The sequence below is a fragment of the Eleutherodactylus coqui genome, chromosome 4 (assembly GCF_035609145.1).
Source record: "Eleutherodactylus coqui strain aEleCoq1 chromosome 4, aEleCoq1.hap1, whole genome shotgun sequence".
In the NCBI taxonomy this organism is placed as follows: Eukaryota; Metazoa; Chordata; class Amphibia; order Anura; family Eleutherodactylidae; genus Eleutherodactylus; species Eleutherodactylus coqui.
The window spans coordinates 242,826,872-242,843,843 of NC_089840.1; the positions used below are offsets into that span (position 1 = coordinate 242,826,872).

The 16,972-nt window shown below is 42.2% G+C and overlaps 1 protein-coding gene across 1 annotated transcript in view; it reads left to right on the top strand.

The window, feature by feature from the left end:
- The window catches only part of LOC136626666 (alpha-2-macroglobulin-like), a 109,400-nt gene that overhangs the window by 67,552 nt on the left and 24,876 nt on the right, over positions 1–16,972 (top strand). The window contains exons 20-28 of the mRNA XM_066601684.1: positions 1,824–1,944; positions 2,333–2,451; positions 3,546–3,597; positions 6,099–6,182; positions 6,299–6,475; positions 7,936–8,011; positions 11,414–11,570; positions 15,675–15,743; positions 16,363–16,525. Coding sequence (XP_066457781.1) covers positions 1,824–1,944; positions 2,333–2,451; positions 3,546–3,597; positions 6,099–6,182; positions 6,299–6,475; positions 7,936–8,011; positions 11,414–11,570; positions 15,675–15,743; positions 16,363–16,525 — 1,018 coding nt within the window. The remainder of the gene's footprint in view (positions 1–1,823; positions 1,945–2,332; positions 2,452–3,545; positions 3,598–6,098; positions 6,183–6,298; positions 6,476–7,935; positions 8,012–11,413; positions 11,571–15,674; positions 15,744–16,362; positions 16,526–16,972) is intronic.

Consider the following 16,972-nt stretch of genomic DNA (forward strand, 5'->3'; position numbering starts at 1 on the left):
CTCAATTTTTTCTATTTCTCGTGTCTTTATCTTTTTGCCTCTGACAGTACTTAATAGAAACACTGCAATTGCAGGTCTGGAGACCTTAACTTGTCTTTGGCTGCCATGACGGCCATTTGGAAACCCATGAATGTGTTGTCGGAGGATGATCGGGTGGCAAAGGGAACAGTCTTACATGTCGCAGTCAACCGCTGCAGATCGTTTTCAGCTATGCAAGCTGGCACAAACTGCATATCACACTGTTTTATTTGATTTTCTATAAATTTGTGAACCAGACAGTAGGTGGCACTAGCTGGTTACCATTATTTATCAAAATATTCCTTCATTACGTGATCAACAGTAACACTATGGCAGCACTACTTTTTATTAGTGGCTCAAAAATTTAGCCACATACTGTACTTGGACATAGCCACATAAAATTAAACATAAAGCCAAGTCACCCTGAAGAACTCTGTGGGACTGATGTCAGATCACACTCTTTCGCTAAATTCTACTTTGTGGTTTCTATTTATAATGGAAGCCAGTGATGCCATGCAAAATACATTATACTAAGGATCCCAATGGCTCCCAATGAATTTATAATGGAATCTGTCTATATGCAACAATATTTTTACTGTCAAATCTGACAACTGCTGATTAAATTTTCATTGTAGGTACAATTCAGTGAAGTGGTTCTAATAATAATTTTGGACTATTCTTGCCTCAGGGAAAAATAATCCATTGTAGGCATGAACCATTGTAGCTATGAACTTTAGCCACACATTATCACAAAACCATTATCTTTCCATAGCTTACAGGTTTATTACAAAGTCTCAATTTGCTCCTTCTTTGTCCTTCTTCTATTTTCCTTCATCTTCTTTTTCCTTCTCTTTCCTTCTACTTTTTTCTTCTCTTTCTTTTTCCTTCTTTTATAAAAGAAAGAAGAAGGAGAATTTCAGTGGGTTCTACTGTTTCAGTTTGCTCAACATTGGACAAGATGTATTATTCAGGAATTTCATAAATTGGCTTTTCATAGCTAAGAAGTAGAGATGAGCGAGCATACTCGCTAAGGGCAATTGCTCGATCGTGCATTGCCCTTAGCGAGTACCTGCCCGCTCGGAAGCAAAGAATCGGCTGCCAGCGGCGGGCGGGGAGTGGCAGGGAGGAACGGAGAGGAGATCTCTCTCTCCCTCTCTTCCCCCCCCCCCCCGCTCCTCCTGCTCATGGCTGCAACTCACCTGTCTCCCACGCCAGCAGACGAACCTTTTCTTCTGAGCGGGGAGATACTCGCTAAGGACAATGCTCGATCGAGCAATTGTCCTTAGCGAGTATGCTCGCTCATCTCTACTGAGAAGCCCTCCACAATGCCAAAAGTTTGGAATGCATAGCAGCCACTATTGGGCCTAACAAATGCAGAGTATATCTTTACTCTACCAAAAGTGAGATGCACTTAGAAATAACTGAGGATGATGGAAACAGAGACTAGAAAAATGAATGTCAGACCAAGCAGAGAAAAACAATAAACAGTGGATAAAGTGGAATCCAAAGTAGTCATAAACCTTTCATGTGTTGATTAAGCAAGATCACATATTCCAAGTTTTGCTATGGTGTCCATGGTTCCTTTATGCATTCCTATGTGAATCTCCTCAACTCCTTTCAGAATCTTGTGAAAAACTTTTCTGAGGTGTGGAGGTTCCTATTGCTGCAAAATAGAGGTCAATCTTAGAGTAACGCTCACAGCTTCACTAAGAGTTTAGCAAGGATATAAAGTTACGTTAACCATATATATTTTGTCTTTTTTACACTTCTGAAATATATTTCCATTTGCTTTATCATTATAACAGGTTGTCATCCTGTTGTCCAAATCAGAAGATCTGGTTACAGCCCAGGATAAGAAGCAGACAAGATGCATCTGTGAGGGGCACTCACACACGTTCTCCTGGGATGTTTCAGCCCTAAAACCAAGTACTGTAATGATTAAATATTTTTACATTTTAGAGAAGATTTATTACAATTAAAAATTAAATATTTTTGTTTACTGTTACTTATACAATGGGACTGTTTCATCACATATTAGGTGGTCAAAATATGACAGCATATGGACATATACTAATGGCCTCATACACTTCTAATGAGCCCTATTACAGTTTAATACAAACCGTGTGAATTACCTTTTAGCTGTATACAGTACCGCACTTAGCTTCCTTTAATCCAGCATTTTATGATCCAGAAAGTGTGATATTCTGGCTCTTAGTTCCAGAACAGAAATGAAAAATAATTTGCTTTTATGAAGTGCTTCATAATGTTATTTGCTTTCTAGTAATTATGACATGACCCTGCTTTGACTTTTCAGAGACACTAAAGATTCATGTTGACAGTGGGTCTATAGAAGTGGAGGGAGACTGCACCCAAGATGCTCTTGCAATAGAAGATCACAGAAAGGATTCAGTGGAGAAAACCATTGTGGTGAAGGTATGGTAAACTAACCAGAGCGTATATATTCTGTACATATAAAACTCTAGTTTTATTTAAAGAGGACCTGAATTCTTAGTAATTGTAAGCCCTCATACAACTACGTTGGATTCCTAATAACTAAGTAAGTAGTGGACAGGTCATTCTTATCCCTATCCACATATCATCCCAAGAATGGGAGTTCTGTGTCCCCCACCCCCCTCACTGTGAGGTTAGTGCATCCCCACCCGCACTGACGTCACAGTCAGCACTCCATTCACTTTCAATGGGACTGCCAAGATAGACAAACGGGTGCTGCTTGGCTCTTACTGTCAGCTCCCTTAAAATTATTAGAGAGCTGATTATGCATGCTCAGCCAGTGCTCCATTCACAGTGACATCAATGCGGGGACTAAAAGCGACCCCCAGAGTGACAGGAGAGTGGGACATGTGAGTCCCATTCTGGAGATTGTCATGGGTCTCGGTGGTGAGACCCCCACTGATCAGCAAGTTATCCCCTATTCTGTAGATAGGGGATTACTTGCTATTCTGGTACAACCCCTTTAATTCATAATTCTTTTAGTAAGGCCAGTTGTAAGTTGGTTAGTGCCCTAGGCATAATCTTTTGTTGATATCCCCTTATATGATGTCACCCTAGGAGTCAGTCATGACTCATTGCTTGCACCAGGGGACTTATCCTTTACCTATGGTGTACTATATGGTACCCAAATAATATACAAGTAGTAATATAATGTACAAATAACATTGACAGATAGCTGCCTAAAAAAACTTGACCAATAAGTGGAGAATATGTCCGTTCAGCAAGTGTGAGATTGTGACTAACCTCCAGTCGTTCCAGAGCATCAGAGTGAGTAGAGTCACCTTCAGGGTTAGTAGTGCCTCCTTCAGTAATTACAAGGGACTGTACCCTATGTAAATGCACAGGTCACCTATTCCTACAACTAGCCCTGAGTCCCAGTTACTACATGACTTGGAGCTGTTTGTGAAGTTTGGAATAGGACACTTTACAACAAGCATTCTGTACTAAAAATATAGGGTACAGAAAGCTTACATAAAGTAAATGGAATCTATACAACATTTCTTGTTTCTTTTCAGCCCAAAGGATATGAAGCGGAACAGACAAAAACTTTCCTTCTTCAATCATCAGGTAACTAAAAATGAGAACAGGAACAAATGCAGAGGATCAAGGATGATCATTGAAAAATTTATATAAAATGAAAACTATACAGTAGCTTCTCACAATAGATTACATATAGGTAAGGTTAGATTCACTGTGTTTGGGACTGTCATTACGTACTATAAGTGTACTATATACCCTTAGGCATAAAAAGCTGCATATGGCTGCTATTGGCTCCAAATGGGAAACAAACATGTACTTGATTATGCTTCACTAATGTAGGTATGCCAATAGGATACTACCGGTAATAACATATTTCTGGCTAATAGAAGTTTTTGGGCATGTTAGACATGTATGGAGGTGAATTTCCCAGAGTATGCGTTGTATAAACTCTAAATGTAGTATGAACCTCTACTAAGAGTCATTCACAGTGAGGCCTTAGTCAGACGGGCGTTTTTTGCCGCGATTTGCGGATCGCATGACGGATGCGCATCCGCAAATCGCGTGACCGGTGCGCGCAAGTCGCCCGCAAATCGCCCGAAAATCTGCTCCTAGCCGCGTTTCATTAGAAACGGGCCGGAGCTGTCCAGCGCATTGCATTCAATGGAGACGGCAATACAGCCGTCTCCATTGAAAGCAATGCGCTGCGGGCGAGCCCGGGATGAATTGTCGGTAAGGGCTTAAATATATAAGCCCTTACCTGCAATCCATCCTAAAATGTGTTAAAATAAAAAAAAATTGCATTCTCACCTTCTGCCTGCAGCTCCGGGCAGCCGTCCTGCAGTGGGTGTGAAGGGGGTGTGAGTCAGACCTGCCCCCTGATTGGCTCAGCGCTGAGCCAATCAGAGGCATGCCTCACTCACACCCATTCATGAATGGATGTGAGTCAGACCTGCCCCTGATTGGCTCAGCGCTGAGAGGCAGCAGTCACTCACCCATTCATGAATTCATGAATGGGTGTGTGAGTGAAACCGGCCTCTGATTGGTCAGGCTGTGACCAATCAGAGCAGATCATTCAGCAGGCGGGGATTTTAAAGCCCCGCCGGCTGAATAGTGCCGAGAAGCAGTTCAGGAGAACTGACAGCGGCCGCGGCTGGACTCCAGCTGCAGCGGAAAGGTGAGTATACAATTTTTTTTAATTTTAACACATTTTAGCATGAATTGCAGGGAAGGGTTTATATATTTAAGCCCTTCCCGACAATTAACCCCGCGCACGCCGGCAGCCCATTGCTTTCAATGGAGCGGCTGTATTGCCGCTCCATTGAATTCAATGGGCAAACATCGTTCTTCTCTGCCACAGCTGTTACAGCTGTGGCAGAGAAGAATGATTTGTCTTCTATATGTTCTCAATGGGGTCGGCGCTGCTGCCGCCGGCCCCATTGAGCGCATATACAGAAGCGAACAGGAATCGCAGATCGCAGATAGGTGCGATCTGCGATTTTTTTGTTCTATAATTTTTCGGACGAGCGCATAAAAAGCGCTCATGTGTCCGATACCATTGCGAAGCAATGGTTTTAAAAAATCGCCGGACGCATGCGCATGCGCAAATCGCGGCAAAAAACGCCCGTCTGACTAAGCCCTGAAGCTGTAAAAATTGATTTTCCAAACAAAGATATTGATAGCATAAGGCTATGATGCTATGTATGAACAGTGACGTCCCAGTAGTCAGACTATTTGCTTGTTCTGTAATCTTGACCAAGCTCTGTGTCTGGTATTACATCAGAACTCCACTGACATCGATAAAATATGCTAACAACATGCCATCAATGTTTGTCATTCAATTACTCCATTAACAACTGTCAACGTGTCCTATTATGGCAAATGGGCATCACAGAGGGTGGCCCCTTACTTCGAGAATGGCTCTTGCTCTGGTGGACTTGAGCAATCTATGTATTAAATAGATGGTCACTGTCAGAGGCGTAACTTGAAGCTTCTGGCCCCCAATGCAAAAACTGTAACAGAGCCCTCAACTATAATTCTTTATTCATAGTATTGAGCTCCCTATATGGAGAAGAGAGGCTTTAAAGGCCCCCTAAGGTGCGTGGGCCCGGGTGCAACCGCATCCTCTGAATCCCTTATAGCTACGCCCCTGGTCACTGTAGTAAAAAGGCCTGGTTGGCTGCAGCTTCCTGGAGAACTCAGGAGCCAAAACCACAACAATATCTATATTAAAGGGGTTTTTGTGATGAGACAGTCCCTTTAACCACATATTGTACTTTAATTTGGAAGCATTGGGAATTGCCATAACATAAACAGTAAGGCTCTATTTATATTTGTGTTTTTCTATCAGGCTTCCATTGTTGTTTGATATTTTATAATGTAGAATTTTTTATTAATGTAGAATGCATGCAAGAAATAGAAAACTGATATTTCCATTACAAGAGATTGGGAGTGGAGAGGGACAAGTCATGTAATATTATGCAATTGATATCAATCACTGTACATCGCTGCAGAATATGTATGCGCTATATAAGCAAGTTAAGTAAATGAGTTCAATAAATCATGAATATTTTTATCTTTACTCTTGCAAGACAATTGCGAGGCAATTACTATTAATATCAATGCTCCAGAGAGACTAGTACCCGGCTCTGAACGTGCACACCTCATCATACAAGGTGAGTAATCTTCAGCGATAAATATCCTACCTGGAAAGTTCCTCTTAAAGGAAAATATAACACTAGAGTATATAATGGCTTTCTATGAGTAAGTAATTTATAACATGTTTTCCCAGGTGATGTCATGGCCAATATTGTTGCTAGGTTGGATAATCTCTTCTATTTGCCTGATGCATGTGCAGAACAGAACATAGCAAAGTTTTCTAGATATGTTTACACACTGGAGTATCTTGAGAGCATACAAGAGCTGACACCCGAAAAAAAAGATAAGGCTCTACAATCATTAATTAAAGGTGAGTGGCATGAATCAAATATGATGGTGTATAGTAATTGCCATTTATCCGTTATTCTTTCTGGGAATCTATGCATAAATTGACAATTAGTAATTACGATTCCCCTTGTCAGTGGGATGTGTCCCTACACATTCTGAAAGTGAGGGTGCGGGCAGACGAGCGTAGGCGTATTTACGTTCGCACGAGCGCAACGTATAATCGCCCGAGCGATCGTTTTTCACCGATCACGACCAGAGCTAGAAAGCGTATTTTCGTTTGTTCCTACTTTGCAAACGGTCTTTTCGGCGATCGAATATGCGTTGGCGCGTATTTCGGTCGCATATGTTCCGTTTTTTTTCGAATTGCCGTTTTTACGTGCCGTAAAATCGCCCATGTGAACGAATACATTCGAAACCATTGCCTCAGATGGTCACGTATATACGTTTGGTCGCAAAAACGCGCCGTTTATGCGCTCGTCTGCCCGCACCCTAAGACTACATAAGACTGCACTGATGCAGCGGCTATACGGGCTAAACCTTGGTTGAATGTGATTGCTATAGTGTTTAAATTAGTTTTACATGGCCGCTTAATTTTGCAGATAAACATTGATTGACCTGTGCAATCGTTACAAAGAATCATTATCAATGGCTATGTGGTCCAGCAAAATCATACAGCTCTTTTACAATAAACTGAAAAACCACAGAGGCCAAGTGCAACAGCACTGTTGTCTCATGTGGCTTTACTTACAGTTTTCAATCAGTGCTGACAGTGTCCCTTTGGGACCCACCCTATTGCCAAGGCAGAGGTTATTTCCAGTTGTCAATTTATTTACACATTTCAAGGAAGTAAGGATGGAACAATGCAGAGGACTGGCAAAAGATGGCCCAGAATTGTTATTTTAGCAATAGAAGTATTTATGAAATTAGAGTTATCCAGTTCTCTTTAAAACAAATTAAGGGCTTATTTAGACGACTGTATATCGGCTCGGTTTTCACGCCGATATACGGTGTCCTTGTCTGCAGGGGGGGGGAGGATGGAAGAGCCAGGAGCACGAACTGAGCTCCCGCCCCTTCCCCGCCCCTCGCCACTATTTGCAATGGGAGGGGCAGGACGGGGGCAGAGCTAAGCGCCGGGACTTAGCTCCGCCCCCATCTTGCCCCCTCCTATTGCAAATAGTGGCAAGGGGCAGAGAGGAGACGGGAGCTCAGTTCCCGCTCCTGGCTCTTCCATCCTTCCCCCCATGCAGATGAGGACACCGTATATCGGCTCGGCGTGAAAACCGAGCCGATATACAGTCGTCTAAATAAGCCCTGATACTAACTTGTCTTACAAATGCCACCAGTTCAGTTTTCTTTGCAAATTGTCCTTGATTTACTACTCTTTCAAACAATTTATTTTAACCAATTCTTGTTAGAGAAAGTTTTGAAAAGTGTGCTGGAATGAATTCTTTTGTTTCACTGTAATCATTTTTTTATCTTTAGGTTACCAAAAACAGCTTACATTTAGGGCTGAAGGTGGATGCTACGCATATTTTCTAGGTGGCACAGGAAATGTATGGTATGTACAGTATAAAAATGCTGATTACCTAATGTTTACAAAAGTGCTGACAAACCAACTATCTAGTAAATTGACATGAATATATCATGCATGGCAGTGAAGTTGAGTAGTCTGTGTGTCACTTCTTTGGTTTGGTATTTTGAACTTAAGCAGAATAGATTAAAGTTTACCAGAAATTTTTTGAGTGAAAATCGTTGTGTCTAAAAGGGCCTTTAGGTGAAACGTTACCACACTTGACCTGCACTCAGAGTAGAAAACATGTTAAGCAGCAATAATTAAATACAGTGATTAATTGCATAATTAGCACAACTAGACAGCCAATCCACACATATAAAAGGCAGCAAATAATAGAAAACCATGTATATGCTAGAAAACAAAAATGATTATAAAGATGACAAGCTTGTTCTAGTCTTTCTTGGATGTCCAATGGCATTTAAGAAGCAGCAAATAGGGAGGGATTAAGAGACAACTGCCTGCTCTAGTACTTTTTTTTTCCAAAGGTCAGACCCTCTGAGGAGTGGATATACAACTTGTAACATTTCATGAACTGAACTGGAAGACCAGGTTGCAGCTTTGCAGATGTGTTCCAGAGGAATATGTACTAGCTCTGACTAGGCCCTGTAAATTAAAGAAATAGGTTTTTCGTCTTTCTAAGGCCGGCTGCACATGGGAGAGCCAGATTCCTCATGTGGGAACCTGTAGCAGAATCCGACTGTGACCCCGGACGGCGATCCCACGTACCTGCAAAATCTGTATTGTGGATGACCATGGATGCTCGCCGTCATTAATGCGCAGTACAATTTTTTTTTTTTTATATTTCGCAGGGTTCACAGTCAAAGGGCATGTAATTGCAGAGGGCCGACGGGTTGCAACAGATACAGGTGTCCTGCTTTGCCATTGCCTATGATCACTATTACAAGCGATAAGGCATTGCAATACATAAGTCCTGCAATGCTTTGTCATAGCGATCACCACTATTTTGCATCAAGTCCCCTACAGGGACATAAACAGTGTAAGAAAACAAAACATAAAGTAGTATAAAAAAAACATACCGACCCACAGAAAAAAGCTATTGTGACATTTAGGCCTCATGTCCACGGGAAAAATATGATTTAGGATCCGCAGCAGATCACCCGCACACGGATCCGCATCCCATAGGGATGCATTGACCACCCGCGGGTAGATAAATACCCGCGGATGGTCAATAAAAGGGATTTTTAAAAAAATGGAGCATGGAAAAATCTGGACCATGCTCCATTTTCGTGCGGGTCTCCCGCGGGCTTCTATTGAAGCCTATGGAAGCCGTCCGGATCCGCGGGAGACCTAAAATAGGAATTTAAAAGAATTTACCCATCCGGAGCGGGCGGGGAAGGTCTTCTCTTCCTCACGGCCGGATCTTTCTTGCTTCGGCTCGGCGGAAAAAGAAGATCCGGCCGTGAGGAAGAGAAGACCTTCCCCGCCCGCTCCGGATGGGTAAATTCTTTTAAATTCCTATTTTCAGCCCTCATGTGCGCGGGGCAGGAGGGACCCGCTACGGATTCTCCATGTAGAATCCGTAGCGGGCCTGATTTTCCCCGTGGACATGAGGCCTTATGCTGTATGATTAAGGGCTCCTGCACACGCAATATCGCTGCGTTTTTTTCATGCGATTGTCAATGGGACTTTCTAATGTTAAAAACGCATTGCAAGTTGGTGCTTTGCAATTTTTGTGCATTTTTAACTTTAGAAAGTCCCATTGACAATCACGTGAAAAAAACGCAGCGATACCACGTTAAAAAAAAACGCAAGAAGAACACAAGTGTGCAGGAGCCCTAAGGGCTTATTCACAGGAGCGTATATCGGCTGCCATTTTAATGGCCGGCCAATATATGCTACCATCTGAGCTGTCCTCCCCTTTACCGGCTCTCTGCCTCTCTACTCCCCTTCAGCTGTTTGCAATGGGAGGGGTCCACAGCCAGCAATGGGAGCTTAGCTCCGCCCCTGCCCCCTCCAATTGCAAACAGCCGGAGGGGAGGAGAGAGCCAGTAAGGGAGAGAACAGCTCAGATGGTAGCGTATATCGGCTGGCCGTGAAAACAGCGGCCGATATACGCTCCTGTGAATAAGCCCTAATGCTTTGAAAAAAAAAACAGTGGCAGAATTGATGTGTTTTCTCTCTCGGCTCTCAAAAAAATAAAAAAGTTTTACAATACATTATATGCACTCAAAAATGGTATCAATAAAACTATATTTCACCACGTAAAAAACAAGCCCTCATATGGGCCGTATCGACAAAAAAATAAAGTTATGGCTTTTGAATAGTGGAGATGAAAATCCCCGAAAAATTGTTGCGTCCTTAAGCCCAAAATAGGCCCTGTCATTAGGGGTTCAACAGACAGTCGTTCAGAAGCGAATCACTGCTGTTTACACTGAACGGCTCATCGTGCAGTCGCTGCGTGCATTTACATGGGACGACTATCGACTATTCCTGCGTCACCGTTGGAATTTGAACAATTCTAAACGATAATCGTCCCGTGTAAATGGCCCTTTAGTCCCTAATCAGATGAAGATGGCATATTTCAGCTACGATTCAGTGCTCCATTTTTTAGAGCTTCTTCACCAACCTCCAAATATATTTTGACCTTTGCTATTTACTATGATATATGCAGAGTTTACTATTTGCATTTCATCGGTATCCATCAGTCACCCAAATTATTATCTATAGCATTCATTCTATTATACTGTAAGGCTGCCTTCCATGGGCGTTGCCCATGGACAGGCAGCCTAAGGCCTCATGTCCACTAGAAAAATACAATCCGCGCAGAATCTGCTCCGGATTTCAGCAGATTCCACGTGGATTTGCTTTAAATGTTATTTTTTCATGCGGATATCCGCACCCTTTGCTTGCAATGTGATAGCAATGTGGCCAATCCGCGGTAAAATGGAGCATGCCGCGTTTTTTCTCCTGAGCATGAAAAACGCAAATCTTATAAAATGCCATCCGCGGGTGCAAAATTCAATTTAATTGACCGCGGATGGCCAATTATTCCCTATGGGCAAAATTGAATGCGGAATCCGCAGCAGAAATCCACAGTAGAATCCGTAATTCAATTTTGCTAGTGGACATGAGGCTTTAGGGTGTGGATTCTAGGCCACATGTAGCAACTAAGTTACTGTATGTCCAAATGTTGGAGATCCTCTGACTGCAGGTGGAAGGCCAGAACTCGCAGCTCTAATTACAGGAGCAGGCGGGAGGTGCGGAGTGAGTATAAGTGAAATCCTTTGTGCTGTGGGGTTGCTGGCCAGCTGCAGGTGCTCTCAGCTGACAATAATTTTTTATATAGCCGGTAAATATAAATACCCACACTGGCCTTTCTTCTTAATTACCGGCTGGTCTTAATGGTTTTTAATGGTCTTTTTACAGGCTCACTGCATTCACAGTCAGGGCTTACGATGGAGCTCAGAAGTACATCCACATAAATGAGAAACACATTCAACAGGCTGTGAATTGGCTGCACAACAAACAACAGGCTAATGGCTGCTTCAGACACGTGGGATATCACTATAACAATTACCTGGAGGTAAATATAGATTTTGATATATTTAACATACATTTTGATATATAATAACTCACAGGGTAAATCAACACAATGAAAGTAGAAGAAACAATGCTTCGTAGTGTAGAGGGACTTCGGAAAATTGCAAGGAATTGACAATGGAATATTGGTACCCCCAACGGTTGTGCACTGGAAGAACACATGTGTGAGCAGATCCCCACAGCAGCAGCCAACCTCAACGGACTGGTGAAAACTTCCATGCAGCAGAAGTGAGGTGAACAGCCATGAGGAACAACAGGCGCGCTGAGCAGGAGGACTAGGATCACAGATACAAGCAAACTTTATTGGTAGAAAGGCTACGCGTTTCTTTTCTGCAGCGACACAGAAATGTCTAGTCTTTCGCCAATAAAGTTTGCTTGTATCTATAATCCTGGCCAGCACGCCTATCGTTCCTCATTGCTATTTTCCTCACAAATCTACACAGTAGGCAAAGAGGATTTATTAAAACCAGTGCAAAAGAAAAGAGAAGTCATTGCTCAAGGCAACCAATTAGATTTCAGCCTTTGTTTTTCAGAGACCCTTTGATTCGTTAGTATTGGTTAACTGCTTCACATTTTCTTTGCACCGGTTTTGATTAATCTCCTGGATTATTCACAACTATAAATAGTAAAGTACCATATTACAAAGTAACAAAGGATTTGGCAGCAAATAAAAATATAAAAGAATTGGCCCTGGAGATATGTCACAATTAGGGATACCTTATAAAACTGCAGAGCCTATTTGAAACACTATAAGTCATTGTATCAGTACTTGTACTGTATGCAGGGCTAAAACTAGCCTTTCTGATGCCTGAGGCAAACAGTGAAATGGCACATAGTGTAGATGAGGGTTATAGCAGACAGACAGCAAAGAAAAATCTTAATCCCTGCAGTTTATTACTACGTACGGACCCACGTTCAATATATTCATCTCATCCATTATAGATCTACATTATATGTGCACATTCAGCATCATAAAGGTGTACAATCCATTAGGATCCTTTTTTTTTCATGGATTTCAACGCTGATTTTCTTGCTGAAATCTGCAGAATCTTAGCATTCAAATGACTGCTACGGAAATCCATGCCATATGGCACAGATTTTTCCATGCATGGATTTTGAAATTTGCATCACAGTGAAAAAGATTGCACATGGATTTTCCCGATTGAATGGGGCTGTCAAGACAGCGGATGTGGGCCTGCTGTGCCACAAAACCGATTTGGCTTAGGACGAGATATGGAGCCAGCATACCCTAATATTAAGCCCACCAATCGGGATCTAGTCTATGCTGCAGGGAACCTTAGACCATTACCCCTTTGAAAAATTATCTTTGTGTGTAAAAGGGCTTTAGTGTGTAAAATAAACAAGCTGAAGTCAGGGGTGGAAATGAGGAGAAAGCCAACTAAAACAGGCACGGGCCAAAGCTAGGAAACAGGACAATATAGCACTTTTGGACACTAGACAGGCTAATTGCTCATGCACCCACTTGAGGGATAGGGAGACTTAAGTAGACAAAAACTAGCCCAGGTTGGCTGGGGATAGGAAGGCTAGATGCGAGCTGACCATTTAAGAGGCAAGCAATGCATGCACATCCAATTGGTGGCATTGACAAAAGGCCTGTGTCACAGGAGAATGCTGCATTTGCCTCAAGAGACAAAAGTAGGAGGACGGGGGTTACATTCTGGTAGCTTGTGAACTTGGTTCTGGTGCTGTATTCATTTACTGCCCTTTTTTCAGTGCTCACTCTAAGACGTAGTTCACACAGTGATTAATATGGCAGTATCTACAGCAGAACTCAGAGATCAAGCCTCGAAGTTCTGCTGCGGATTTGCATGAGAATACACTTGTGGATTTAGCCCCTGTTATGCTCCAGGATCGCAGCCACCAACTCCGCTTACCTGCCCCTCTAGCGGTCATGACCCCTATCATTTCGCTTTTGTCATTTGTGACAGATAAAGCATTCTCCGCCAACACAGGTGCTCTGTCAATGCTGCCGGTAGGGTGTGCTTGCATGCAAGGCCTGACTTTTAAAGGGCTAATGTACATCCTAGGGCCTCTTTCAAGTGGGCATTGCAGTTTTCAGCCACATCTCGGCTATGGGAGCTGCTGCTAAACTCCTTCCTACCACCCTTTTCCAGCAGCTCCCATAGAAGTCTATGGGAATGGACGGCGTGTTCTGGCAAAAGATAGGATAAGTCCTATCTTTTCTGGCCGTACGTAAAAGCAGCTGGGCAGAATGCACACTGTATGTGCTATTTTTTCCGGCCAGATGATTTTATGCACCAGAAAATCGCCCATCTGAAATGCATTGGAATCAAATGCTTTAGATGGTCGTGATTTTCGCCCGGCGTTTTATCACGGCAAAATAGCCGCAATAAACCGCTTATGTGAAAGAGGCCTAAGGTCAACATTGATAGAGAGCCCGTGTCAGAATTTATCTGCCACAAGTACTAAGACCAGGAGGATTGCACAGGGATCCTCAAAGGGAGGGAGTAAAGGGAGTCGGTTGACGCCCCCTCTTTTTGTGGTGTGAACAGTTAATTGAATCTCTTCAGATGTGTCAGACATTCATGTTTTCTGCTGTCTCCGAGAACCTCTCCTTAGGACCAAAGCCATTTCAATCAACCAAGAAAAATAGTTTCCCTCTTAGGCCGAGTTCACATGGGTGAAAGCATATTTACAGCTGCATTTGTGTTGCGTACTTGTGCAATGGGCATTGTGCTTTTGCTCATGGCTGTGCATATTTTACTGTAATTTTTGCATCCGCATGCCCTGTGTATTTGGCACATGCAAAAACACCCAAGCATGCTTTCAATGGGCATTTAAGCTTAATTAGTTTAACATATGCTATTTTTGTCTGCAGTATGCATGGAAATAGAACATGCTGCATATTTTTTGTGCAAACAAAATGTGTGCACAAATTATACTCATGTGAATGAATCCATTGAAATCAATAGGTTCTATTCACTGCGTATTAGGCGTGCAAAATTTGAGTAATAAGCTGCACAAATTTGTCCATGTGAATCTGGTCTTACTGTTTTGATGTCCAGGACTCGTTTCACCTCAAATTCGTCTGCAAGACTCAAGGATACAGAAGTTGCAATTGAGGACTTGCAGAACCGATTCAGAATCAAAGGTTTCAAGAGGGAGATATGGAAAAAGGTTGAGATCTCCCAGGTGGGAGAAAAATGGAGGCAATTGGATTTAGTTGCTTAATGATCTGGAATGGTCCCAGGTATCTGGGTGCAAATTTGAAGAATGGTAACCTCGGGCGAAAGTTTTTAGGAGAGCCAGACTGGATCTCCAGGAGAATAGTTAGGTAGAGGTCTCCACTTCTTGTTGCCACATTTATTCATATGGACAGCTGCATGTGACAAGGACTTCCTGACTTTTTGCCAATTTTTAAGCAATTCTTCATGTTAGCTGCCAGTACCTCACAAGCTGAAGCCACCAAAAGCGGAACATGTGCATATTGTCCGTCGCCTGAAAGGAGAGACTCCTGCAGATTTTGTTTACATGATTGTTCTGTGAGAACTCAACCCCGGGTAGAAATGAGATCCAGTCTACTTGACGAGAGGACACAAAGTGTTGCTAGTATACTTCTAGTGTCTGGTTCACAATTATCACCTGCCGATTGGATTGGGAGTTGATAAGTAGAGGAGAAGTCTGATTTGGTGTCTAGCAGGCTAAACAATGCTCCCCAATAGTAGGAAATAAACTGTCCTCCAAGGTCAAAGGTGTTGCATCTTGGGAGTAAGAGGAGACCCCAAGGAGTCCTTTGTCCTGGCTGGTTGTTAACCCTTCTATGGTGCCAGTTTCAAAGTGCAGGGCTGCAATGAACAAGGCTGTGGTCAAATAGACCACAGAGTACAACACAAGGGTTAAGTTCACCTTATGCCAAACCTCTGTGTAAAATTTTTACACTGCGCTGCACCCCTTATCATAAGGTACTGCCGCTTGAGGCAACTGTACAGTATATAGAGAGAAGTAGGACTGAAACAGGAAAAAAAGGACAATATCTTACAACTTCCATAAATGGCAAGCAATATCAAAACTAAACTTTATATTTCTGAACTTTCTTAAACTTTAGGCTGATAATGAGATCACACGCACAGCCTACATCACAATCGCTCTCCTGGAACATAATGTCATACATAATGTAAGTAATTTTGTGCTCATTTTGTTTCTCAATGAATATAGGAAAACTTGAAAAGTATGAGAGAATTTATAATCTACAAATCTTTAATCATTCAGTACTTGCTGAGAAAAGATAGCATTAGATAACCTATGTAGAAATTGATAGTAATCATTAGACTGGGTTCACACACTAAGATAGTGTCGTACGTGGCTTATTCCAACCCAGCAAAACCGCAGACATTTTACTGTGAATTGATATGGTTTTGTGATGCAGTTATTGGTCACACAGTTTTTACAGATGACACACGGTTTTTTTTATGTTTCACTTGTAAAAGCAAAGAATTTAAAAAGCTCTGATATTGCCTTGCGGTAAGTATCCGTGTGCCCACTACTATTGAGAGTGAACCAAGCTTTATAATTTTATAAATGTACATGTTACATAGTTGGTCATTCATTTGAATGGCAGGCATGTCCTACTATATTTCCCCTGCAGTTCAATGTAATGTTAGCTGAGACTTTTCCTGGCAATAACAGATCTTTTTAGAAAGAGGGTCATATGAGCTCCATCAACCGTAATTTGCTTTATGCTATGTAAGTATGATAGTATGTCTAAGACAATTGGGCTTTTATGTTGTATTCAGAGAAGTATTGTGGAAGATGCCCTGAGCTGTCTCAGGAAATTAGCGGACAGTGTTACATCGGTGTACACCCAGGCTGTTCTAGCATATGCCTTCAGCTTATCAGGAGACGGTGAGCTGAGAGATCAACTACTGAAGAAACTGGATGAGACAGCTATAAGGAAAGGTGAGACCGAGAAATATAATTACAATATACTGTGTCTATCTAATTTTCAAGCAGCCATAAGCACCCTGTGTAAAAATGGATAATAATAGTAGGTGCCAGCATCCTGATAGGATAGAAGACCAATACTTATTCCATAGAAACGCTGTACTCCCAATAGAAATCCAATTTCAAACCATTTATTCACCTATTACAAAAGCAACATTTCAGCTCTCACTGTAGAGCCATTGTCAGGCAGTGCTAAAGAGTCAGTGCATAATATATACAGTTGCAATTAAAAGTATTCAACCCCACTGCAAATTTGGGTTATTTGCCAAAATTACAAACTTTCAGCTTGTTTGCAACAAAATCAATGAAGAATAAGTTATGGTGGTTTCACATCTGGCTGTGGCTCAAAATACCGGAAGAAAAAGCGCTACATGCAGTGCTTTTTCCTCTGTACAAAAGCCG